The sequence below is a fragment of the Gadus macrocephalus genome, chromosome 1 (assembly GCF_031168955.1).
Source record: "Gadus macrocephalus chromosome 1, ASM3116895v1".
Classification (NCBI taxonomy): Eukaryota; Metazoa; Chordata; class Actinopteri; order Gadiformes; family Gadidae; genus Gadus; species Gadus macrocephalus.
This window is the reverse complement of record NC_082382.1, coordinates 15724161-15751278: the sequence shown is the minus strand read 5'-3', so window position 1 is coordinate 15751278 and position 27118 is coordinate 15724161. Positions and strand designations below refer to the sequence as shown.

Here is a 27118-nt window from a genome sequence, read left to right as displayed (position 1 = left end):
TATTGCCTGACTATGGATAATAATGTTCATCCTATGGTAGCCTGTTTTAGTCATAGAATATGATGTACGTATGCATAGTTAAGAGGTTTGCTCTCAGCTTTTGTTGAGAGCTTGCAACTTAAGGACTGAGGACCTGAATATGTAAATGAATATAGAACAACCTCTTTAAAACATGTTGAATGACTTGCTGCAAAGACAGTTGGTGGACTCAGAAGGTGCCAGGCAGTGGGATAAATCTTACTACTATAAAAGCAGGCCTGTCACACTGTGACACTCAAGATACTCAAGTTACTCAAGTGCGCATGTGCCAAGCGCGAATGCGCACCCACATGCGTATGAACATACACGGAAACGGACACACATGCGCACACACCACACACACACACACACCACACACACACACACACACACACACACACACACACACACACACACACACACACACACACACACACACACACACACACACACACACACACACACACACACACACACACACACACACACACACACACACACACAAGCCCGCGCACACACCGCACGTCAACACAAAGGCATCGACACGAACACGGAAGAGCACGCACGCGCGAACACAAACACACACACACACACAGGTAAGACGTACGGCTCTTGCAAAAAAAAAAAAATCTTGCAAGCGAGCCGCTGGGTGCAGGTGCAACGAGATGGAGCACTTGCTGAGCCTGGACTTTCATAATCTTCGCTCTGTGAATGTAAAGGATGTTTGGTCGGATGTTACGACGAAGAATCATAATGTGAATGGGAATATTCTATAAATCTCTTGATATCATCTTTCGTCTCAACACTTCTGCTGCAGCCACTTAAAGTCTCACTCCGAGAACCTTCAAATATGAATCAATCCATTAGAAGTATGAAAATATCTTCCCGGTGGTGCAACAGAGCAAACAAGGTGTCCTTTGACATCTACGTTTCGAGACGATTGCAACAGTGCCACACATGATCATATTTGAATATGTTTCGGGGTAGTAATTAGCTGTCGATTTTGGAGGCCTTTATCAATAATGACCAGCTATAGATTTGCTTCCCGATGGAGATTTTTGACAAATTACATGTTAATTAGCATCTACACGTTAAGCTGAGTCCAATGAGATCAAGCTCGGCCTCTTGCTACACCGAGATCATGTCCTAGACCTAGGTGTACCATGTAAAATACATGTTACCATTAGCTAGAGTGTCGTTCTTGGTGTCATTGGACTCAGCTCAACGTGTAGATGCTAAATAACATGTAATTTGTGACTAATCTTTATCGGGAAGCAAATCAATAGCTGCTCAGTATTGATTAAGGCCTCCAATTTCGACAGCTAATTACTACCATTAAACATGTTCGAATATGCTCATGTGTGGCACAGTTGCAATCGCCTGGAAGCGTAGATGTTGAAGGACACCTTGTTCGTCCTCTTACGCCACCGTGAAGATATTTACATGCTTCTGATTGACTAATGAATTGATTCAGCTATTCCCCCAGAAGTCTGGGGTCAAAAGGTCAAAAGGAGACTGCACCACGCCGGGGTGGATCCAGATCTCGGGCAACAGCGCAGGGTTGCCAGGTCCTGCAAAAAACGTGCCCCCCACATACCGTTCAAAATCCACCCAAAATGTCCTAGAAGCATCCCAAATAAAAAATGATATTATTGGCCATTTTGGCCAACGTTTTGAAAGTAATACTATTTGAGGGAATATTTTTTTGTTGTTGTTTTAGCAGCGAAATGCACCGTGTGCGTGTGTGTGTGTGTGTCTGTGTCTGTGCGTGTGTGTGTGTGCTTGTATGTGCTTGTGTGTGTGTGTGTGTGTGTGTGTCTGTGCGTGTGCGTGCGTGTGTGTGTGTGTATAACACGCTATTTTATGTTGAAATGCGACGTAATCCAGTGTTCACGAAACGTACACTGTCAACGTAGGTATGCTTTTGGCGACTGGGCAGATATACGTGTTTCTAACAAGATGATATCATTAAAAGTTACATAAAGTAACAGTTTAATAACACAAACGCAGGAAGCACGTGAGCTGCTAGTTTAGCGAAAGCAACCTGACGTCGTTGAAACATGCGAGCGAGCCGATCAAATCCTAATAACTATAAAACTAAAGATCAGACACAATCACTGACTGAAGATTATGCAAGTAAAAAGTATATTTCTCGCTAGAAATGTTATTAGAAACACGTTTAACGGTGAATCGGTCCTAAAATATTGCATTTCCCATTCAGATAATAAAGATTAATAAAGATCATACACATTCACTGACTGAAGATTATGTAAGGAAAATGTACATTTCTCGCTAGAAATGTCATTAGAAACGCGTTTAATGGTGTATCTGTCCTAAAATATTGCATTTCCCATTCAGATAATAAAGATTAATATGAGCTACGCCGTGTTCCGGAGCCGCGGGGGATTCTGGGAATTGGGGTTCTCAGTTGACAAATGGGGCTTTTGTTAACTTGTTTTGTTGTTAGGATTAAGTGGGGTTAATGGGTTCGGGATGTTATGTGGTTGCGTGTTGTTCTATTAACATTGTTCGTGTGTTCATTATTGTCGATACGTCATCCCTCTCCACCACTCTATACTGTAAAAACACATGTTCAAGTTGAATGATAATGCATGAATTTATTCTTTATTCTGCCATAGTAACACGGTAAATAAATGGCAAAAATAGGCTGAGAACGAATTCGTGTTTACGATATTGTAGCGACCCTGGGACAATTAAATTGTTTTTGTGTTATGTGTTGCATTGTATTTCGTTGTCCGTTATGCCAGTTGTTCTGTGTGTGCATGTATTGTAATGTTCTTCTTGTCAATCAGTGTGAGGGCGAATCATTAGGTCAGCTGGGGGAGGGCCTTGGAAGAACACGAGGGTGGGGGCCTGCACGTGAGTGAGACCGTGTTGGGGGTTGCCGGGGTAACCGGGGTTTGTTTTGGGTGGGATTTCTGCCGTTGGTTACGGGTTTCAGTGACCTGGTTTTGGTCCATTAAAAGTTCCTTCAATTACTAATGACTCGACATCGTTATGTCACCTGCGAGGTCATTACAATATGTTCAATAAAACGTAATCACGGACAAAATACGTTTTTTAGACAAACGTAATTGAGAATGCCGAATAGTTCTCTGGGAACGTAATTTTGATGAGAAAGGGTTGCCCGCACATGTAGAGGGCCTCGTTCGCTCGTTCTGGATAAATTCCAATGGGTCGTAATCTGTGGCGGAACAAACCAACGTGGTCGTATTTTCCGAGAGGACAGGCTGATACTGGACATTGATTGGTTTGTAGGTGGGCGTGAGTCTGACGTCACCGTTCACCGGTATAGCCTTCATGAATGAATGAAGAAACGTGTGAACATAATTTCCTGCAGCTCAGTTCAGGCAGCCGCCCAGACAACGCACACTTCCCGCTTTGACCACAGCTATAGCCCTAGATAAAGAAATCAACCAAGCAACCCCCGCTCCTACAGTTACCCCGTCAGCAGCTAATTTCTCCTCTTGTGACATGTTGATATAACGTTGGACTATTAACATTACAATCAAACGTACGCTTCCCCGAGAGGTAGACCTATGCCTATATGCTGACAATAATGTGTTATCGAAATTTAATAAGGATACGTTTCAATTAAATGTAGCCTGTAATCCAAGAGGTAGCTTAAATAAATAACAACAAAAATGTTGAGAACGAACCTATTTGCAATATGTTCAATAAGACGTAATCAGGGACAAAATAACGTTAAATTAAACGTTTCCCGAAAGGGAAATATGCCTTAATGACAATAATGTGCTATACGTTGACATTTAACATATTTGGAATGCGTTTCAACCAAACATAATCCTAGAGGTAAATGAATGGCAAAAAATAGGTTGACAACGAACGTATTTGCGATATGTTCAATAACACGTATCCACAGCCAAGATACGTTTTTCAGACAAAATACGTTAAATGAAACGTTCCCTGAAAGGGAGATATGCCTTAATGACAATAATGTGCTATACGTTGACATTTAACCTATCTGGGATACTAATCCTAGAGGTTAATAAATGGCAAAACAATAGGCTGACAACGAACGTATTTGCGATATGTTCAATAAAACGTATTCACGGCCAAGATACATTTTTCAGACAAAATACGTTAAATGAAACGTTCCCTGAAAGGAAGATATGCCTTAATGACAATAATGTGCTATACGTTGACATTTAACCTATCTGGGATACGTTTCAACCAAACATAATCCTAGAGGTTAATGAATGGCAAAAAATAGGCTGAGGACGAACGTATTTGCAATACGTTCAATAAAACGTAATCGCGGACAAAATACGTTTTATGACAAACGTAATTGAGAATGCCGAATAGTTCTATGGGAACGTAATTTTGACGAGACAGGGTTGCACTCTGTCCCCCCCCCCACACACACACACACACACACACACACACACACACACACACACACACACACACACACACACACACACACACACACACACACACACACCTCTGTATCCTCAATCCTGTCTTTTGCTGAATAGAACTGGCCCACACACTTGTAGAGGCGACGGCTGAGGATTTCCCTTAGGATCTCGCTGGCCTTATCCAGATCCTTCTTCTTCACGGCCTCATCCAGCTCATCATTCTCCCTGGACTCATCCAGCTCCGTTGAGGTAGGGAAGAGGATCTGTTCGAAGACGTTGTCTACAGGGGCATATATATATATATATATATATATATATATATATATATATATATATATATATATATATATATATATATATATATATATATATATATATACACACACATCAGAAGTGACTTACAGTACAACTTAGAATAAGGAGCAGATAGTGGTGAGGCATCTTGCTTAAGGAAGCCTCAGGGTAGGTTTACCCTTGGGGTAAGAAAGAATTAGTCTTTGACATTGCAAAAGGCAATACCCAAGCCAACCACAGCACAGTGTGGTCTCAACACTCACCAGTCAGCTTGGTGTATGCCACCATGTCATATATAGCTTCAGACATCTTGATCCTTTTCCCTCCTTTCCCCTTGAATGTGAGGTGTTTGTCTGCCAATACAAATGCCTCGGTGATCCTGGTTAAAAAAACACAACCAAACTCAGTTTGGAATACAATAATTGTAGTAATTATTGTAGTACCTAGCACAGACACAATACTTACATGACCTCAACACTGTTTTTTACTTTGTGCTGGTAGGCTCTTCTGTGGAGACAGTTTCTTGTGTGGAAAAAGTCATACAGATTGCCCACTTCCTGTTGAATGAATACCCACAGTTATGCTTAGTTAAATATAGGAACAATTAGAGAGCTGCTTCAATCTGATTAAAAACAGAAGTCTGAGATCATTTGACCTGCTCTCTGGTACAGATTTGCTTCTCCTTCTTCTCTGCATCTTTTTCTTTTTCCACCTCACACACCCTGGCAAACTTGATGAAGCGGTGGTAGTCAAAGTTATTCTTGATGCCCAGGTGGTGGCAGTCTCTGAAACGAGGAACGAAGAGGATGAATACATTGACATGATAGTGCAGGTTTACTTTTACAGGTTCTTGCTTTGTTTCTCCATTGATTGGTTGATCCAGAGAGGAAGAAATCCCTGGCAGCTGTGGCTGTGTATTGAGTACGGTTAGGTCACTAAGGAGATTTTCAAAGAATGTATTACAAAGTGGTGCAGTGAATTCTGATACCAGTCATTATGGAGCAGGAAGGTGTAGAGGGGTTTACAAACAGGTAATGGGTAAAAAAGGTGAGAATATTGCGCGGATAGAGAAACCCTGACGGCTATGGAGGTCTGGTTGGATGGCCTTCTGGGAGAAAAATGTGAAAGATATTCGCTTTACATGCTCATTTCTAGTTTCTTCACAGCCTTCGTGGTTTAAACCAAAGCTATTAGGATCTTTTTTTATATTACATCACTGACTCCGTTCCTCATCTCACTCAAGACTCACTTGTTCAGAGTTTACCGACTCTGCACATCATCGCTAGATCGTTGTTTCACACCTAGCAGTCAGTACCTCGTCCCTGGCCCCTCCCCGTGATCAGATTGTTGGTTGCAGTGTTCCGTCGCTTTCGCCAAACTGTCTTCTCCCCGTGTCTAGTCTGCCGACCATCCTGTTGCCGAATCCACGCCTGTCCGACTACGCGGCTGTTGCCAAACCCTCGCCTGTCTACCTGCCTGCCATCAAGCTCGTCGTCCCTTTCCCCGCCGTAACTTATTTGTTGCTCTCAGTGAAGCCCCTTATTATTTGCTCTGTGTCGAGCATTTGGGTCCACTCGCTCTTCTCCCCCATAACACCCCCTCAAAACCCCTCATACTGAAAACAACTCAAATAACTGACTTTATTGTCTGTCAAGTCAAAGGTTCTTCTTATTGATATATGGACCTCTTAACAATGACCTCTTAACCATTCATGGTTAAGAGGTCCATGTATCAATAATAATTGATATCCCCTATGATATCCACTATAATTATATTATTATTATTATTATTATTATTATTATTATTATTATTATTATTATTATTATTATTATCATCATTATTTCTAAAAGAGTCACTTACAGTCTTTAGTATTTAAAAATATGACCAACTAATCATATTGGGAGGAATATTAGTATTAGGGCATCCAACCCAAAGCGATCTGACGCTACATACCTTGCCTGTTAATATAGGAAAAACCTTTTTTGGCAGGCTATTATTTATTGCAAGGCATGAGGTACAAGGTTCACTCATATATCCAATCAAATAAAAGACAATCTCATCTTAAACCAGGAAACTCTAATTTTTGTTGTTGGAAAAATCTTTGCGCTTGACAAGTGGAACAGGATTTAAAGATGACCTCTATAATACGGCTAAACAGATTTGTGGAATGAGATCAAGTTAGCGCACTATAACTACGCAATTCCCGCTAATACAGCTAAATGAACATTTGGGATAAAGCCATGAACCACCCAGCCACTACAATATCCTGCCCCCAACGGACCCGCACCTCAAATAATTGATGGCTGCAGTGAATATCTTGCATAGTTCTAAAGAGCAGTGGCATGAACATCTCACACAATACACAAACAAGGTTAGTGACCAGAGTAAGGACTGACCTCGCAAAGTAATCCCATTTGTCCACATCGATGCCGTTCCTTTTGTTGGACACAATCTCATACAGGAAATACTTCTCCGGATTACGGCCTCTGTATTCCAACTGTAATGACAGCACGAGGAAACGGTCAACAGACATATAGAAATAGAACATAGCAATGTAGCAGCTCACTTCAACGGAAACCCTTTTTCTGAGTCCAATGAGTTTGACCTGAAAAAGGCCTGCTATGTGGTGTAGCAAGTCTAACTAGGGGGTTCTGTTAGAACAATTCATTTTTCAGGCTATGGTGAGAGGAGGTTATGAACAGTAGGTTCTTCAAGCTCTATACAGCAGTTATTTTGTAGTTACCCCAATTTTGATTGTCGCTAGCCTCACTTGTACGTCACTTCGGATAACGAATTAACTAAATCAAGATGTATATACCGGGGCCACTCTATTGGGAAAGTCACTTTACTAACCCCTCTGTGGGAGAGTCATTGTACAAACTCTTCTGTTGGGAGGGTACCATCGCTTCTGTTGGGAGAGTCATGGTACATTCTCCTCTGTTGGGAGAGCTATTGTTTCACACCTCTTTTTTTGGATCATGAGGGTCGGTCCTTTTCCCAAAGATCAGCTCCTCGATGAAGAAGAGGTCCACTGGCAGCTCCAGCCCGTAGCCCTTCATCACCGGCTCCAGGTTGTTAACAGCAATCAGATGGTTTAACATGTCTAGCGATGCCTTCTCGTGCTGCAATGACACACACACAGGTTGCTCAGGTGTCCCTGAGCAAGACACCTCACACTTACCGCTTCCAACCTAGCGACCTAAGACCTAGCTGCTGCCTTGCATGGCGGACACCGCCGACAGTGAGTGGATATGTGTAAAGCACTATGAATGTATTCCACACACACATTACCTTAACTCGTTCTCTTAGTTTTTATGTTAACAGAGCTGCAGCAACATACTCTTTAACAGTGCAATCGCCAACCCTTCAGCTGAAATATTACTGCCTGACAATGGATAATAATGTTCATCATATGGTAGCCTGTTGTACTCTGACCTTTTGCTTTAGGCAAACGAAAAGTTTTGCTTGCAACTTAAGGACTGAGGACCTGAATATAATATGTAAATTAATATAGAACAAGCTCTATAAAATATGTTTAATGAATTGCTGCAAAGGCAGTTGGTGGACATCAGAAGGGGCCAGGCAGTGGGATAAATATTGATTGTATTCTAATACAAATTCTTATCCTTGTTGAGTTATATGCATTGAAGAACAGATTCTTGCTTAACACTGCTAATGAAGTGAAGGAAAAGGTACAATTTCCCTCTTTCAATAAATTGCATGAATGGAGAAAACTGTATCAGGAATGTGTTCAGTGTTTTGCAGAAAATCCTTTCATGAGTTTTCTGCTTAAATTACAGTTGTTTAAGAGCTATAATTTGAGTATAATCTTTTAGAAATGGCAGTCATCCACCAGCCATATTCATTTTATACTTCATACAGCAATTCATGGACCTTCCCTGATTGATTCTGGATTTTTTCTTGCCTGTCAATCACATTTGCACCAATGGCGTTATCATTTATATGATTGAGATTAAATCAATGATTTTGGGTTGGAATACTGAGGCTGAGGATACTGAGGCTGAGGAACGTTAGGCCAGTTTGGCTTGTTTTAGCGTGTTGCCAGATAAGGGTCTTTGAAATGTCGCGGAACAAACTGCGAGGGGAATTTTGGGGAAAGCAGTTGGTGAATCCTTCAGTACCTTCCATTTGACTGGCAAGTCTGGAAGTACTTTAGGAATGAACATCCCATCAAACAGATGAGAGAAAGGTCCGTGTCCTAGAGAGAGAGAGAAATATTTTCTGAAATATGGAACCATTCATTATTTACCATCCCATCATTGATAACGTCAAACAGAACTGGTTTCATGCTCACACAGAAACTGACCTATGTTGGATGTTTTGGGGTAAGGGTTGGGGTGCAGCTCTTGTTACTCACCCAGATCATGGCAGAGGCCAGCGATTTGCACACAGAGGATGTCTCTGTCATCGATGTTCAGTTCAGGCTGTTTCTCTTTCAAAGATTTAGCAAGCTTTCCAGCCAGGTACCCAACTCTGCAAACAATAAATTAACAAAGATGCTTTAATTGATAAACGTTGCCTCAGAGAATCTGGTTAGATACTAACAAAAGTGACCAGTATAAGATAACCCAGTTAAACGCTGCAATATAAGTGTCAGTTAACCCTGCCACATGCCAGTGGGTGCCAGCCAGGGGTGTGTCTCCTCCGACACCAAGCCACAGGTAAAATCTATTCTATTGTAGTTGGCAAGATGTTTGCAGTCAGAGCTCCTCCTGAGTGTCTGTGGTGAAGGCTGGTTTGACCTGTGTGCCTGCTTTGATACTGAATGCACCCAAGGTGTGCAGCCCCACCCAGTCCCAGATTCAAATCAATCTGACTATGACTCATACCAGACTTCAGCCACACACGCTCCACTGTAAACTTGGTTTGGAGCCTCAAACACTGGTTTTCTACCATGTCGGTTTGAGAAACAAGCATATTTTGACAACATACTTTCCCCCAAAAATGTTTGGTAAGAACAAGCAAAAAAAGAAAAAGCCATTCGCCCAGAATCTGCCCCACGAACGTTTGCAGCCCAGGTTTGGACTTTTTGTCTTCCAACTAGGTATAAAATATACCTAGAATCCTAAAATCTAGTAAAAGGCGAATCATCTTGCAGTTACTTGTACGATGTCTAAAACCCCATTTCAAGCCTCATTGTAATTTGAAGTAATGTCAGCATGGATTCATTTGTATGAATTTCAAACACATTTTTGAAAGATCTTTGGTTTTCAACTTAGTATGCTTTCAGACCCATCAGAATACCTCAATAGTAGTTGGTTCAACCTTAACCCATCAAATAAATGTCAATGTAGTTATATGTTGTTTTATCTTTAATATTAACATATTCACAAATTATTTAATGATGCTCGTACACAATAAGCGCAAAGTTTGGCATAGGTATCCATGTTTTTCCTAATCTGGGAACCAAACTAATCTGCAAGCTCATGTTTTATTTGCTCTGCCATATTGTGCGGCCCTATTCCTGGCTGGGCTTGGTCCAATAACAACAATTATCAAATTTGGGGCCAAGATGGCTGCCGCTGATGTGTCACGTTTTGTGGCTTTAACTGGAAAGATGTTAGCCAATTGAGAACTATAAATCTTCCAAAGTTCTTAAAGGTCCCATGGCATGAAAATCTCACTTCATGAGGTTTTCTAACATAAATATGAGTTCCCCTAGCCTGCCTATGGTCCCCCAGTGGCTAAAACCTGCATTCGGTGTAATACGAGCACTAGGTGTTCTGCTCCCCTTTGAAAAAACTGAGGCTCAAGCGCGCTGATTTGGAATGTGGTCTAATATGTCGTCATAAAGGATCTAAGCCCCTCCCCTTTCTCTGCCTTGCCCGCCCAGGGAATTTGGCCCACCAATGAGACACGACGATTGTGGCGAGCGCTTACGCTTGAGTCACGTTTTTGCTCTCGAGATTCTAATTGGGAATTTTGAGGTTCAGGACTGGTTTGTGGGGTATCAATTTGGGAATTACCGATTTGCTGTGCTAACTTTGAAAAATTGTCAGGCGCATGCCCGGCATAACTCATGATGTTCCACTTGGCACCAGTTGCTTTGTGGACATGTGCGTGCCATCTGGTGGTAAAGATATTAGTAGTACGATACGGGATTTGACTAATCATCAAAACGGTTATAAAGATGTTAAACTGGCCTAACCCTTGTACAAGGTGTCCACCGGACGCACACACACACACACACACACACACACACACACACACACACACACACACACACACACACACACACACACACACACACACACACACACACACACACACACACACACACACACACACAAACACACACACCCAATGGAATGCTCGAAGCGATTATGAGATGCTCCGGGGAAAACGTAGTAGACCCCTCCGAGCTGCTTGATGTTTCTCAGTCGTTGGAATTGAGGTGTGTCTATGATTTTGACCAGAAGAGGGTGGAGTTCAATGTGTCCGTGGATTGGGTCATTAAAGACCTGAAAGAGAAGAGCAGAGATAAAACATTGCTAAAAGCTGTCTGTACCGTTGTACCGTGGTTTTGAAACCAAAGAGGTTTGGAAAGCATAAATGCTGAATACAGGGTTTATCATTTTGCATTATGCTTCAAAGGGGTGGAAAATTATTTTGGCTCAGTAAGAGTTTGTTTCAGCAAACCTTAACAATACAAACTTTGAGCTTAGCAACCATTTACTGAGTCTTAACATAAATCTGTCTGTGGCAAAATGCTGTTAACTTGTAACATGACTTTGTTACTTTGTATGTTACCTTTTGAAAGCTGGGATCATTAGGTCTGGAGAAATAAAAAAAAGGAGTGTATTAAAGTGGATCGGAGAAAGAGTAACTTAGACAGCACATTTGATTTGTCCATCACGGTTAATATTGTGAAAATTATCATGCGAGAGTCAAACACTTAAAACGTATTGATAAAGTAAAACATTGCAGTTGATTTATATTTTAGCTGAATGAGAGAGAACACAACACAGCTGTCAGTAGCTTGCTTGAACAATCCTACTTTTCAGAAGGTGGTCTTTGGAAAAGATTGAATTTGGTCAGCCTGCCAAACTAAGGTGTCTGTATGCATCCAACAGGAAAGCCTGTACCTTCAAGAAAACTATCATAACATACTGGGACTACGGAGAATGGCCACTCATAGGATGCAGACCTAAAAAACATTTGGAAAAATAAAATATGTCTATGTATCAATCAAAACTGAGGACACTACAATCTAAGAGACCAAACATGGTTGAGAAACTATGTTGCATGATGTAATATAATAACATTTTTATATTTGAATCGTATTTTAAATTAGGCCAAAATGCATTTTGCCGCGTGCATCCTCATTGATGGGGGGAAAAACTGTAGTAATCTAGGTGTGGAAGTTTAAATCAAAATAATAATGCAAAATAAATCCTCGTCTGTCAAGACAAACGAAATGAACACGGTACTTTAGATACATTTTATCGATCAGCTCACTGATTTCTCTGGGCAAGACCCACTGATCGCTCAAACTCAGAAAGAATGTTAAGAATAGAAAGTGCTGCAACTTGTCGTGAATATCCTATTTTCTTGTCAATATCAGACTCACCTGGCCATCTTAAGAATTTTCTTTAGTAAGATGTTGTATCCCAGCTCCAGTAAATACGTTTTCTTTCAAACAAAATTAAACAATTAAACAAATGCTGTGTTAATTATTTTGAGTTTGTGTGTGGCATTAGCGGTCAATACTTCAAGCCTTGGACTAGAAAATCTGTGAGCTCATGTTTTATTTGCTCTGGTATATGCATCTAAAATACTATTCAGACATATCTCCATGGCTGGGTTGGGCCAATCAAAACTATTCATCTAATATAGGGAGGGTATATTCAACAATTGTTTACATAGACGCGCCCAATGGGAGTGACGTTTCATAAACAACTGAGTTGGCTGTTGCTGATGTTGCACATGTTTCATTGCTCTGATTGGTTTGTAGGTACATCCAATTGTGCCAAGAGGCATTAGGCTATGCACATATTGTCATTACCCCTGGAATCCTAAAATTAGCTGAGTAGTTAATAATAGAATAAAGCACAAAAATACAGGGAGGGTTGCTTTAAGATATTTAACTATCTTAAAGCTCACATTCAGTCAAACATCTAATGGGAGGAGCCAAAAGTGAAAAGAAGGAGGTCCTCTGCATGAATCTTTATGTGTACTTTAAGATTTCCTGTTTTTTCCAATGGTAATGTTACTAGAGAAATGTAACTTATGAATTCAATTTTAACTTTAGAAATGTAATTATTACTACAGAAATGTAACTACAGGAAGATCTTGCCTAATGGAACTATTTGGTGATAATTCAAGCTGAATCTGACCGCATCAGTCTCAACAGCTAAACAATGTTGTTTCCTAATTGTATTATTGAATAATTATGTATTCTTATGAATACATTGACATTATAGTGCAGGTTTACTTTTACAGGTTCTGGCTTTGTTTCTCAATTGACTGGTTGATCCAGAGAGAAAGATATCCCCAGCAGCTGTGGATGGGTATTGAGGTCGGTGGGTAATGAAGGTTGACTTTATAGTCACTTAGGGGATTTTTTGATTATTTATTGCAAAGCGACTCGAATTCGGATACCGTTTTTATTAGGGGTGTAACGGTACACCCAAGTTCGGTGCGTACCTTGGTTTTGAAGTCACGGTACGGTACAGGACGGTACGACTCATAGTTAAGGCGCAATATCAAAATAACTGCTTGTTTGTCAACAACGGAGAATGGCCGTAGATCAGCAGCAATGAAAACATCAATAGACTTGGTTATGTTATTTGCCCGTTCTCAATTTCCAGACAGGGGTTGTTGAAATAGTGTCGTGAGCTGGGTTTGCACAGCTCGTTTTTTTTTCCACAGCAACGGTGATAGTAACAACTGGATGGGGCCTTTTCAAATGCGTGTGCATGTTAAAGTGCTGTACGTAGACACGGAGAGCCCTTTCTGTAGCCGGAGTGCCTGTCAGAGACCCTCTCCGTAGCTTGCGTGCTCATCCAATATTTTATAACTATCCGTCGACGCAACATTGGTCCTCTAACAAAATCATTTCCAGAATCACTTCTCTGGTTTGACTCAGCACCTTATTTACTTTGTACATTGTTTACTTTGCACATTAAGGACCAATAAAATACAAAATAAGATTTTGGAAAGCTTTGTAAGTTTATTTTCAAAACTACTTACATGGTTTGTAGTCAACATATAAGTTCGATCAGGCAGCGAATTGTATTGCGTATCCGACATCCAGACGGAGAATTGCGAATGATCGAGGGGTCCCCGTAGTTATGGAGTCGGATTACGGAGTCGGAGTAGTATCCTTTAGCTAAACGTTCCGGGGGGAACTCTGACTTTAAGTTTTAAATTCTTCCTTTCTTTGCATTCGCCATATACGCTATGTACGCCACATTTACGCACCGCTGTCCACCTCTCCAACCACCCAGAAGTGCCTGTACCGTGACGATTCGGTACGAATACCGTATTTGTTCAGCCCTTGTTTGTATCAAAAACGCCAGTGCCATTGGCCCAGACTTTGGCCCCAGAGCATTTTGCAGCCCAGGCGCTGCCTTGGAACTAATGAGAGACGAATGAAAGTTTTCCTTTAACTGAGGAGCATGAAGTGCAATCGTCTGTTTTGAAAGGTGCATTTGTGGAAAACCGGTTAGCAGTACCTTGGAAACAAATCTACAACAATGTATTGGTTCCACTTGTTGCTATGGAATGAAAGCAGTACACGCCTGTGTACAAGGTAGGGCTGGGTGGCTTACCGGTCTGGGCTGTGTTGAGGATTGTATTAATTGTTAAAGGTAGAACTGGTTTTGTCTCGTGCTTTTTTCCCCCTCCTTACCAGAGCCCTGTCTCTGCAACCCGGTGCTCATGCGCGATTTCGTGCTCATGCGCACAAACGTTAATCTATTGAATCGTGTCCCAGAGCACGATAGTCCAACTTTTTTCGTGCTCCACAGAACGAAATGCAAACCAATGCATTCTGAATGGGAGCGTTCTCAGACAATTAAGGTGCTCCACAAAACGAAACGAAAGAGACAAAGAGAGAGAGAGAGGGAGGCTTCAGAATGGTTTGCCAGACAGTACAGTACACCCTAGTTACTGTATATATATGTCAATAATTCATATTTTTTGAGCAGACCTCCTCAAAAACTGAAACGAACGTGCTCCACAGAACACGCATTTCTCAGACAATTAACGTGCTGTTCTGTGGAGCACGTTCGTTTCAGTTATTGAGGAGGTCTGCTTAAAAAATCTGAAATATTGACATATATATGACTAGAGGGTGCACTGTAATGTCTGCGCACACTCTCTCTCTCGTCTGAAAAACGATCCCATTTAAAATGCATTGGTTTACACATTTTGTTCTGTGTAGCACAAAAACATCAGGGAAACGCTCCCGTTCAGAATGCATTGATTTACATTTTGTTCTGTGGAGCACGGTTATTTTAATTTATTTATTTATTTTCAGGTCTGCTTAAAAAATGCAAACATTTATATATTAACATATATCTAACTAGAGGGTGCACTGTACTATCTGTGCATACCCCTTCTGAAGCCTCTCTCGCTCTCACTCTCTCTCACTCATTTCGTTTTGTGGAGCACGTCAATTGTCTGAGAAAAGCGCGTTCATTGGAGCATGTTTGTTTCAGTTTTTGAGGAGGTCTGCTTAATAAATTGGAAATATTTACATTTATATATAACTAGAGGGTGCACAGTACTGTCTGCCCACACTCTCTCTCTCGTCTGAAAAATGCTCCCACTCAAAATGCATGGGTTTACATTTCGTTCTGTGTAGCAAGGAAACATCGGAGAAACGCTCCCATTCAGAATGCATTGGTTAACATTTAATTTTCGTGTAGCACGAAAAAAGTCGGACCATCGTGCTCTGGGACACGATTCAATAGATTAACGTTCGTCCACATGAGCACGAAATTGCGTGATACCGGGTTGTTTGGCCACATCGATGCTATTCCTTTTGTTGGACACGATCTCGTACAGGATAGACTTCACCTCTAGACAGCCTTTGTTTGACCACTGTAACGACAGCACGAGGAAACGGTCAACAGACAAATAGAAATAGAAGATAGCAATGTAGCAGCTCACCTCAAAGGAAACCCTATTTCTGAGTCCGATGAGTTTGAACAGAAAAAAGCCTGCTATGTGGTGTAGCAAGTCTAACTAGGGGGTTCTGTGAGAACAATTCATTTTTCAGGCAATGGTGAGAGGAGGTTATGAACAGTAGGTTCTTGAAGCTCTATATATAGCAGTTTTTGATTGTTGTTAGCCTCACTTGTAAGTCACTTCGGATAACAAATTAACAAAAACAAAGTGTACATACCAAGGCCACTATTGGGAAATTCACTTTACTAACCTCTCTGTGGGAGAGCCATTGTACAAACTCCTCTGTTGGGAGAGCCTTGTACCAACCCTTCTGTTGGGAGAGTCAGGGCGCATTCACACCAGGCCATATGTACCGTGCCTAAGTCTGTTTGACAACTCTGCGCCCCTAAAGTCTAGATCGTTTGGCTAGTGTGAGCACGCCAACCGTACTCAAGTACAGTTCAATTCCGTGGCCTGAGCACAATTCGGAGAGGTGTGCTCAGGCCACGGTACAGATGCTAATGAGCGGACACGCACACACGCACGGCTACGGAACCTGAGCTGGATGACGTATAGTCAATGCGACCCTTCTTTCCCATTAAACAATAAACATGGTGGCAAGCGGTTCACGAGTGGGTTCAAGTTGGTGCGATAGTGAACTTGAGTTTTGGTCAAAAATCCCCCGTTCGTCACGGCGTAGGCTTTCTTGGTTCACTGGAGAAGGCGGGGCTGCGCACAGAGTCTAGACCGCTTTGCATATTCCCGAATGAAGACACCAATTGCAAAAACGCCAACATATTCTTTATTTTGCTGACATCTTGCTTTTTATCCCGACAAAGCCTCGTAAGGACAGCTCCTCTGCGTCTCACTTGTAGATCACACCATCTTTCAACGTCTTTGTTTAATACTACTGCATCACCTTCTCTCACATGATCAGCAACGCATTACAAGTAACGCAAATGAGGAAAAAATACATTTTTCGGGTGACGAGTACTTTTCACGTTCCTTTTTTAAGTCTGTAATTTTACTCTTACTCGGGTAAATATTTGATTTAGAATTCTACTCTTTACTCAATTACATTTTCCATTGTGCTTTCATTAAAATTAGTATTTTGATAAAAATATTATCTTCGTTGACTGTAATACAAGCGTACACGTTAGCGACTCGCTTTCCCTAGGTTGCAACAAAGTTGCGATTCCATAGCCGAGGAGACGAGTCGACCGTTACGTTGGGACTGAGGACTAGAAACGCATGGATGCAGACGCGCAGGAAGATATTTTCGCCAGGGGGTGCGGAGTTACGGTCCACGTAGGCTATAGTTTATATAATTCTAAAGAAACTATGTTACACTGTATTCTGCAGACCACTCACAAACTTGTTCGTCATTGTCGTGTCTGGCTCTGTGAGGGTGCGTGCATGCTATGTGCGTAGGCTGGATAAATCTGATTGCCCAATCAGCCAACCAAGTCAGTCTCGTTTGTGTTTAATTGGTTGTGTTCCTACAAAGCTCTTGCCTTTTGTCACATGCACAGAGCTTAATGCAAATTTGTTTGAAATTAAATTATATTTTTTGTTGTACATATTGCTTTTGTTGTACAACTTGTGAAGAAATGTTTTAGGAGTGCATCTCTTTCTCTCCCTCACTCACTCACGCATACTAACACGTTATGTCTTTTTCACTGATCCAAGCACTCCAATACAAAAATGTAAAGTAACTTGTAATTTGAGTAACTTTAAAACAAAGTACTTTTTTACTCTTACTCAAGTAGGTTTTCAAATTGGAATATTTACTTTTACTAAAGTAGATTTTGAAGGAGGTAATTTTACTTTTACTTGAGTATAGATTTTCAGTACTCTACCCACCACTGTCAGCAACTCGTGGATTTCACTCTAGCTCAAGCAGGCAATTTACCTCGGGGAGTGTAAACGCGCGGCGTGCATAAAACAGACTATTTGGCAGTGTAAAAACGCTCAGTGAGAAAGGGCTGTATCTGAGTAAAACGGCTCCAAATAAGCATCAAAGTCAGTAAAGTGTCACTTTTGTTCTCTGTGTTCTTCTCATGGAGGTTCTTCTACTAAGCAGGACGCTTGGTGATGACGTATTACGACGTGAGGACGTATGTACTAGAGGCAACCGTACTCAGGCCCAGTTGAGATTGCCTATGGTGTGTTCCTGAATCCTCGAACGCCAGACTTCCGAGTTGAAAGTCGAAGATCTCCCAGCTTTCTTGCGGCATTTCTCGAAGGCACGCCCCCTTTATGTCTTCATCTTTCGAAAATCTGAGAGTAGACCGAGAGCAGTGATGACGCTCTCAACAAAATGACTGTGCTCGTGAAACGATTATTTTTGTTGTATTTGTACCACGTAGGTCATCTTAATGTTGATTTTAAATGCTCTTACACTCTTGATTACATTGCTACTTTATTCCGGTCACCAATTTATACATTGTATGGTCTTGCTGTGCGTGCAATACAATGTAAAGTTGTGTTGTTTGTTTTCGGGCTGGTTGGCTAAAGAGGCTAGTGTAGCTAACAACAAACAACGACTAGCCTATTTCATGCCACAATAACAAAGTCGAACAGGAATGCTATGAAGGCTCCGAGAATGGAAGTGACGTCAAATGTGCAACTCGGAAGACTGGTGTGAGCCCAGGCCAGCGGCACAGCAACGGGGGGCAATCGTACTTGGGTACGGTACAGGTGTCAAACAGACTCAAGATCAGCTCCTCGATGAAGAAGAGGTCCTCTGGCAGCACCAGCCCGTTCAGATGGTTTAACATGTCTAGCGATGCCTGCTCGTCCAGCTGTCTCCCAAGGGCGCGGGACGCTGGAACACAACATAATAGTTCTCCTGTTAACTGCATGTGTGTTTTTAAATAGAATAAAAGATAGAAACTTGAAAGATCTACTTCTTCGTATTAGTCCACCTCTAGGTCAAATATATTTGGGGTCTGTAAAAGAGTTTGTTTCAAGCGTCAGTTTCATTCTGTTACGTATTTTAAGTACATAAGCTACCCTCACATAGTCACTAGGAAGCAGGACCGAACATATAAGCCGTAAATACTGTACATAGCCACAAGGGGAGCAAGACCTTACTGAAGGCTGCTCCATCCACAGAAGGCAGCACCTTTAGATAGGCGAAAAAGCCGAGGCTAATACGTCACATAGGCCACGCCCACTTCACATAGGCCACGCCCACTTGACTCGATCAATCTCGACAGAGAGGTTGGAGGTCAGAAAATCTTGGTAGCTCAGACTGGCGGGTTAGAGTTTTGATCAGCTGGGAGTCGCTCAGCACGTGTTCAACACACTTCCCCTTCTTTTGCTCCGTAGTTACCATACCAAAATACTTTAACAAATAAAGGAAGTAGTGAGCGAAGAAATGAGTTAAAAGCGATCCGGATTGGACTACTTTCTTTGAAGAATGCTGCAATTCACATTTAATTAAACTGTTCCTGTCGGCTGTGTTGAACGCCCTACAGTCGTTGTTTAACCGCCTCCTCCGACCCTCTACACAGCCCCCCCTTGCGGTTTCTGGTCGCGTCCCAGGCTCTGAGCCGTCTGCCCCCAGAAGTTCTGCTGTAACAGAGAAGGACTGCTGGATCTGAGATTTGGGTCAGCCAAATACTTTTTCCTTGTCTGTGCATTTTCTTTGGTGCTCATTCTACACGTTCTTTGGACTTTGCTGTTCTTTGCCAATGAACATGTCCATTTACATTCCAGTGACTGAAGAGAAATATCAATTTTTTGTGTACTTTTGAACATCTGTCTTTGGACTATGGACTGTGGATGTCAATGCTACGAGATGGGTCCCGCCAGGGAAGATGAAGATGAATAAACACTTGTGGTATCGTTTGAGCCACTATAGACAAGATAGTAGATGATAAACAAGAAGGAGTTGCCAAGTTGTTAAACTGAGAGACAGAGAGACCAAAAGAGAGAGAGACAGAGAGACCAAAAGAGAGAGAGACAGAGAGACCAAAAGAGAGAGAGAGAGAGAGAGAGAGAGAGAGAGAGAGAGAGAGAGAGAGAGAGAGAGAGAGAGAGAGAGAGAGAGAGAGAGAGAGAGAGAGAGAGAGAGAGAGAGAGAGAGAGAGAGAGAGAGAGGCAAGTGCAGTGGGACACTGAGGGGGTGCAAAGTGAGAGAGGCAAGGGGGGGGGGGGGGGGGGGGGGGCATGGGGAGAGAAGGCACCTTGCAACAGCTGGTCTCAATTATCCACAGAGGGGCATGTTCGTGTGTGTGGCATGGCGGCGGGGGGCTGAGACCACTGGCGCCAGAAAGAGAGCAACAGGTCAGGGAGGATGAAGAGCATTAAAATACTAGCAGGCAGTTGGCTTGTTCCTACCGCTCTGTAGTGTTTGTTTCTGGTGTCCCCCAAGAGAATCACTGCCAAAGGATGTGGAAGTGTGTGCGTCCCTACATCCTGTATGATGGTCTTCCTGGTTGAAAGGACCAACTACTACCTACTGGTAAATTAACCAGAATAACCCAAATTATGGTAAACGTGGATATATGAGCATTTAAAAGATAAAAAACAATACAAATTGAGGTTCATTATAGACCAACTAGTCTACACACCTTTTTTCATTTGTTAAAAAACGTTTAAATACTTATTGATGACGTATACTTTAAAAGTTATTTCCAAATAGGAAACGTTCAACAGATGACCGCGGATGCCTTCTTGGAGAAACGAAGTCAAACGCGTCATGCTGCCTTCTGGTGGTTACAAAGGAAACATTTAGACATTGAGGACAAAGCTGTTTATTCTTTTCATCACCATTACAATTTTTGCCCCAGCCTCTTTCTATCTTTTGAAAATATACTTTTCAGTTAACCTTTATAGCAAAACAGCAAGCAGCCTCTTCTAAGCACTATTCCTGAGCCCCTTAATACAACCTTTGCCTATATCATAATATATCTTTGAAAAGAGCACTTAACATGAACGTAGACGGAATATATCTTTTTTTTTCAACCCACACACACACACTAACACTGAGAACAAAATGTATCAAGCGTTGTGATATGTTTACCTTAGTAACCCAAACATAGGACGAATCTACCCCAAATTATTATAAATATTATTATTATTATTATTATTAAGGAAGACGTTCAAACTTTGAAAATGAAAAAGAACACTTCAACAAAATTAATATTAAATAGACCACAAGAAAACAATGAACAAGACTATGACTATGTATTCATTATGGTGTCTGTAGCCTGCTTTGATTATGGTCATTTATTGCCTGGACTAAATGAGTACGAAAATATGAAACAATGAAAATATATGAAGTTAAAACCCACTGCATACAAATACACATTCAAGTGTGTTGAATTGATTTAACAGACTTATTACAGGCTTGCGACCGCCAAGGATACCGGATTTCCCTTGTTTTTCTGTCCGATCACTTGATATATTGATTGCTGTCGGCATATAAAAAGAATTTCAACAAATATGAGAGATAATAGTTTGAAAATAATTTGCTTACCCTGCCTTTCATGTAAAAATCGAATCAATCCAGAAACACTAGAAAGAGTTCTTGCATGAAAACTCTCAGCGTTACATTCCCCTTAAGGTAACATGGAAACTATGTTACATGTAAACTATGGACAGAACATGCATATCTAAATGAAGAGAAACAAAGAAACAAAAACAAAACCAGCAGCTGGTTATGTGATAAAACTGAACTTGAAGACTGAAAGTTAAAGTTGTATAAGCTTTTGAGTGTATAACCCTGAGCACTGGCCCTCAACGGCCTCCTACTTTGATTAAAGACCATTTTCTGGTTACAATGGTGGATTTAAATAATTAATATTGTAATTTAGCCATCCAATTTCCTACCCATACCAATATCAAAAAAGGAACAAGGAAAATCTTATATCTTTTTGTTCTGTCAAAACTCAAGTTGGGTTTGGGCCTTCATTAGCTTCCAGCTCCGGAGGGTTCACATCTCAATTCTTGAAGAAAGAAAGAGAAAGAACTTAAGAAACGAGACTAAACAGGTCACATCTTCAACACGTTAACATGCCACCATGGGATTAGTGATGCCACCATCGCATGGAAAAATCAATAACCTAAAATAAAAGCTTTGCTTCAACTCCTACATCTAGCTACACAGTTGTAAAACAATCTAATTTGAAAAAATTGAACCACATGGAGCGATAAACTGAAGGCAATATATTATTACCAGAGCGTTGCACCACAGTTCAAAGCGCTCCCTGGCCGTCCCCAGGCTCTCCTCATCAGTCCTCTTACAGTACACCTGGATCAACCACTCCTGAAAGTGTTCTGGGGTGAGCGTGGACACCTGTGGACAGGAGCCGGAACAAAGAAGAAGCACAGTCAGGGACAGACATGTTCAGGTTCAGTAGAGCATAGGAGTACCGAAACTAGAGAGATATATGGACATAACACCTTAATTTTGATAATGTTAACAGTAAATATTATAAGCTTTTCTAATCATAATCACCATAAGATGGAGGTTTCCTGGTTCATATCATGAGACAAAACCAGATCCTCAATACTTTACTGTAAAGCAGGGGCGAGCTGTCCATGATGTGAAATGTCCAGGCGTTTTGAAGGACAACAACATTTTTGTTCAAATACATTTTCAATGTTTTTTTTAAATTAACAACCATTATTTGTGTGGAAACACACTAGTGGTACTTTTACTCCAATTGTTTAATTTTTGAACAACATGACTACAGTTGTAACGCTGAGTTATAATGTGAGTCTACTCTGAAATGCTGCCCCAATGATGCCCAGTTTTCAGCTTATCTCACGTATGCACTGTAATGCCAGTCTAAGATTGGGAAGTCAGTGTTTACTATTCATCACAATAACCCTTATAAATGACTGTATTATCCTTCAAATACATATATGTTTATACTGCAATATCATGCTTTTAAAAATAATTGTTTTCAATGGCAAAGTTCTTACCTGGCCCGGGGGGCTCATGATGGCCCTGTTGGGGTCTCTATTGCTGTAAAAACGTACGAGATCGATGGGATTCTGCTCATTCATGCCATAGTCCATCTCGATAACCTAAGAGAAACCACGGGGAGACATTACACCTTTTACTGACACATGCATGGCGCTAGAGAGGGAAGAATATAGTACATGTCATAGGTTGATCAAGAAAACAAATCAATAAAAGGTATGTTTTCAATTTAAAGCAGACACGTATTTGTTCCATGCATGGTTGTGGGTATTTATAATGTGCAGTGAAATTATGGGTGGAAAAGCAATAGTCATTGTTAAAAACAACAACTAACAGAGTTATTTTATATATATTTTCACACTGCTTAATACAACAGCAGCTAACTGGATTTCTGATATCTTTCATCTGCACGCCTGGGCCACGTCCCACCATTTAGAACAGTCCCGGATCATTTCATACCAATCGGTGCAATTACTCCCTGGTTGGTTAAGGGAAGCTATCTTGCCTGTCAAGTTAACGCAACACTTCTCAATCACAGATACATGTAGGAAGGGAGGACATTGTTGAAATGTAAATCATAACTGCATCTAGGATTTGCATACCTGATTCCCACCACAGAGCTATCAGACCAACCACAAACCTCTCAAAGGGAATCTTTAAAATCAGCATAGATTTGATGCCACTAAGAGACAGTAGGACGTACATTGACAATGAGGTCGTTTGAGGTCAGGTTAATCTCCTCGCCACCTGCCAACTGCATACCAATTGCCTCCTGGAAAGATCAGGGAAAGAGCGTCAAAACTGTCATGGATTTGTTTCTCTGTCACTTCTAGCACACACACACACACACACACACACACACACACACACACACACACACACACACACACACACACACACACACACACACACACACACACACACACACACACACACACACACACACACACACACACACACACACGTATACCTCTACAACGTTGATTTCATTTGCTGAATAGATCTGGCCCACACACTTGTAGAGGCGACGGTTGTGGATGTTTGTTAGGATCTCCCTGGCCCCAGCCAGCTCCATTGAGGTAGAATAGAGGATCTGTTCGAAGACATTGTCTACAGGGGCATACACACACATCAGAAGTGACTTATAGTCCATCTTAGAATAAGGAGCAGATAGTGGTGAGGCATCTTGCTTAAGGAAGCCTTAGGGTAGGTTTACCCTTGGGGTAAGAAATAATTAGTCTTTGACATTGCAAAAGGCAATAGCCAAGCCAACCACAGCACAGTGTGGTCTCAGCACTAACCAGTCAACTTGGTGTATGCCACCATGTCATCTATAGCTGTTGACATTGTGAACATTTGCCCATCTGACCCCTCGAATTGGAGGTGTTGGTCCGCCAATACAAAGGCCTCTGTGATCCTAGTTAGAAAAACACAATCAGACTCAGTTTGGAAAACAATTACTTTCGTAATTATTATAGTACCTAGCACAGACACAGTACTTACATGGTCTCAACAATGTTTTTTACTTTGTGCTGGCAGGCTCTTCTGTGGAGACAGTTTCTTGTGTGGAAAAAGTCATACAGATTCCCCCCTTCCTGTTGAATGAATACCCACAGTTATGCTTAGTTAAATATAGGACCAATTAGAGAGCTGCTTCAATCAGATTAAAAACAGAAGTCTGAGATCATTTGACCTTGTCTCTGGTACAGATTTGCTTCTCCTCTGCTTTTTTTTCTTTGTCCACATCACACACCCTGGCGAACTTGATGAAGCGGTCGTGGTCAAAGTTATTCTTCATGCCCAGGTGATGGCAGTCTCTGAGATGAGGAATGGAAAGGATGAATACATTGACATGATAGTGCAGGATTACTTTTACAGGTTATTGCTTTGTCTCTCAATTGATTGGTTGATCAAGAGAGAAAGATGTCCCTGGCAGCTGTGGGGGTGTATTGAGTACGGTTAGGTCACTAAGGAGATTTTCAAAGAATATATTAAGAAGTGGTGCAGTGAATTCTGATACCAGTCATTATGGAGCAGGAAGGTGTAGAGGGGTTTCCAAACAGGTAATGGGTAAAAAAGGTGAGAATATTGCGTGGATAGAGAAACCCTGACGGCTATGGAGGTCTGGTTGGATGGCCTTCTGGGAGAAAAATGTGAAAGATATTCGATTTACATTTTCATTTCTAGTTTCTTCACAGCCTTCATGGGTTAAACCAAAGCTATTAGGATCTTTTTTTTATTGCATCACTGACTCCGTTCCTCATCTCACTCAAGACTCACTTGTTCAGAGTTTACCGACTCTGCATAGCCTCCCCCCCTTACCCCCCTCTTACGCACTTATTGTATATAGTACGTCCTTGCACTTAAAAATGGTACTTAGCATTGTGTAGCATGTGATCCTAGCTATCTTTGTTGTATATGAGGAAGGGGTTGACCTAGCAGTTGTTAGTGCTTGGCACTTGGTTCTATAAACATCCTTACTGTACCGACAGCGATATATTGTCTCTCTTTCTTCTTACAAATGTACTTATTGTAAGTCGCTTTGGATAAAGGTGTCTGCTAAATGCCCTAAATGTAAATGACTCCTGTCTCTCATGAGAGCAGCATTGAGCCTCCTCCTGTCACGCCGTCCACTTCTGTGTGGGGGCCAGTCTCATCACCCGTTCATCTACCGCGCTCTACCCACCTGCCGGCAATCTTCCATCAGCACACAGTAGTTTCTCCGGGTTCCCCAGACAATCATCGCTAGATCGTTGTTTCACACCTAGCAGTCAGTACCTCGTCCCTGGCCCCTCCCTGTGTTCAGATTGTTGGTTGTAGTGTTCGGTCGCTTTCGCCAAACTGTCTTCTCCCTGTGTCTAGTCTGCCGACCATCCTGTTGCCGAATCCTCGCCTGTCCGACTACTCGCCTGTTGCCGACTACCTGCCTGTCTACCTGCCTGCAAACAAATTCCTCGTCCCTTTTCCTGCCGTAACTTATTTGTTGCTCTCAGTGAAGCCCCTTATTATTTGCACTGTGTCGAGCATTTGGGTCCACTCGCTCTTCTCCCCCATAACACCCCCTCAAAACCCCTCATACTGAAAACAACTCAACTAACTGACTTTATTGTCTGTCAAGTCAAAGGTTACATTCATGGTTAAGAGGTCCATATATCAATAAGAATTTAGATCCCCTATAATATCCACTATTATTATTGGGTGTCAAGCAGCGAAGCTGCGAGACAACCTATTGTTGGGTGTCAAGCAACGAAGTTACAAGACAACCTATTGTTTTTGTATGAATGGGGTGTCAAGCAACGAAGTTGCGAGACAACCTATTGTTTTCGTACTGTTTGGGTGTCAAGCAACGAAGTTGCGAGCTAACCTATTTTTTTCGTACTGTTTCTTATTATTATTTTACCTCCATGGGAGTCTATGGCAGCCCATAGAACGCCTTGGTGAAAAGTTGTGAAATTTGGCACACTGGTTCAGGACTGGGCCCCGTTTCCCGATATCGATGGATCTTCGCTCGTAAGATGGTGCGAAAGGTGGACCCTTCGAACCATCGATAATTTATTTGGAGCGTTTCCCGAAACTCCTCTTAACGTGAACGAGCATTCGCTGCACTCAAGAGGAACGTAGGATTGTACCTGTCCACTGACATGGTGCTGAAACGGGCTATGACGCAGGGGGAGACGCAGGAATGTCGGAGGAAAATGGGGTTAAAAAGGGTTAAAATATCTCCCCATCAAGGCCAACCGCAGAGTAGCCTACGAAAATAATAGATTGCAATAATATGAATGCTAAAGATATTAAAACACAATTGATTAAGCCTAGGCCGACATATATATCAGTCCTAATCCTGAGCGCATGATCGGGAGGTGGAAGTTGCGCTTTAGATGCCTTCACAAGTCCAGCGGAAGGCTCCAGTTTTCGCCGGCCAAGTCATGCGCTGTGATATGTGTGACAGCTATGTTGCACAAAATTGCAGCTAAGGCTGGGGTAGCTTGGGTTGAACCGGAGGACATTAGGGACGATGACGACGAGGAAGATCGGTGTGAGGACGGCCTCCCTCATAACTACGCGGCTGGTTTTCATGCACGTCGAAGAGTGATTGAGACTCGTGACTACCAAAGATGCTTTCGGGAAACGGTGTGAAAACTGTACGATGCTCGTACGACCCACTCTGCGATCCCCTTAGGCTAAAGATGCTTTCGGGAAACGGGGCCCTGGCCCATTAGCCCTCAAGCAAATTTGAGGTCGCTAGCTCATCAGCTCTAGCGCCACCAACAGGTCAAAGTTGGACATGCATTCATGCTTACTGTACGTCCACACCAGAAGCGAATTG

At 41.9% G+C, this 27118-nt stretch overlaps 1 protein-coding gene and 1 long non-coding RNA gene across 9 annotated transcripts in view; one reads left to right on the top strand and one right to left on the bottom strand.

Moving 5' to 3' along the window:
- Positions 1–11040, top strand: part of LOC132455380 (uncharacterized) — a 61176-nt gene extending 50136 nt beyond the window's left edge. Inside the window, exon 2 of the long non-coding RNA XR_009525212.1 lies at positions 10664–11040. This is a non-coding gene — a long non-coding RNA (uncharacterized LOC132455380). The remainder of the gene's footprint in view (positions 1–10663) is intronic.
- Positions 1–27118, bottom strand: part of LOC132455270 (deoxynucleoside triphosphate triphosphohydrolase SAMHD1-like) — a 117316-nt gene that overhangs the window by 63622 nt on the left and 26576 nt on the right. The window contains exons 1-12 of one of the 8 annotated variants that reach the window (XM_060049151.1): positions 13929–14382; positions 12307–12368; positions 11487–11511; positions 11037–11197; positions 9094–9209; positions 8858–8934; positions 7679–7837; positions 7112–7212; positions 5371–5500; positions 5181–5272; positions 4979–5094; positions 3969–4701 (exon numbers count right to left, since the gene is read on the bottom strand). In XM_060049151.1, the coding sequence (XP_059905134.1) occupies positions 4334–4701; positions 4979–5094; positions 5181–5272; positions 5371–5500; positions 7112–7212; positions 7679–7837; positions 8858–8934; positions 9094–9209; positions 11037–11197; positions 11487–11511; positions 12307–12368; positions 13929–13988 (1467 nt within the window). In that variant the 5' untranslated portion in view covers positions 13989–14382 and the 3' untranslated portion in view covers positions 3969–4333. Of the gene's footprint in view, positions 1–3968; positions 4702–4978; positions 5095–5180; positions 5273–5370; positions 5501–7111; positions 7213–7678; positions 7838–8857; positions 8935–9093; positions 9210–11036; positions 11198–11486; positions 11512–12306; positions 12369–13928; positions 14403–20590; positions 21809–22038; positions 22159–22790; positions 22896–23494; positions 23564–23761; positions 23902–24092; positions 24209–24294; positions 24387–24484; positions 24609–27118 lie in introns of those variants that run through there. The other 7 variants (XM_060049122.1, XM_060049114.1, XM_060049130.1 and 4 more) reach the window with 7 other exon arrangements.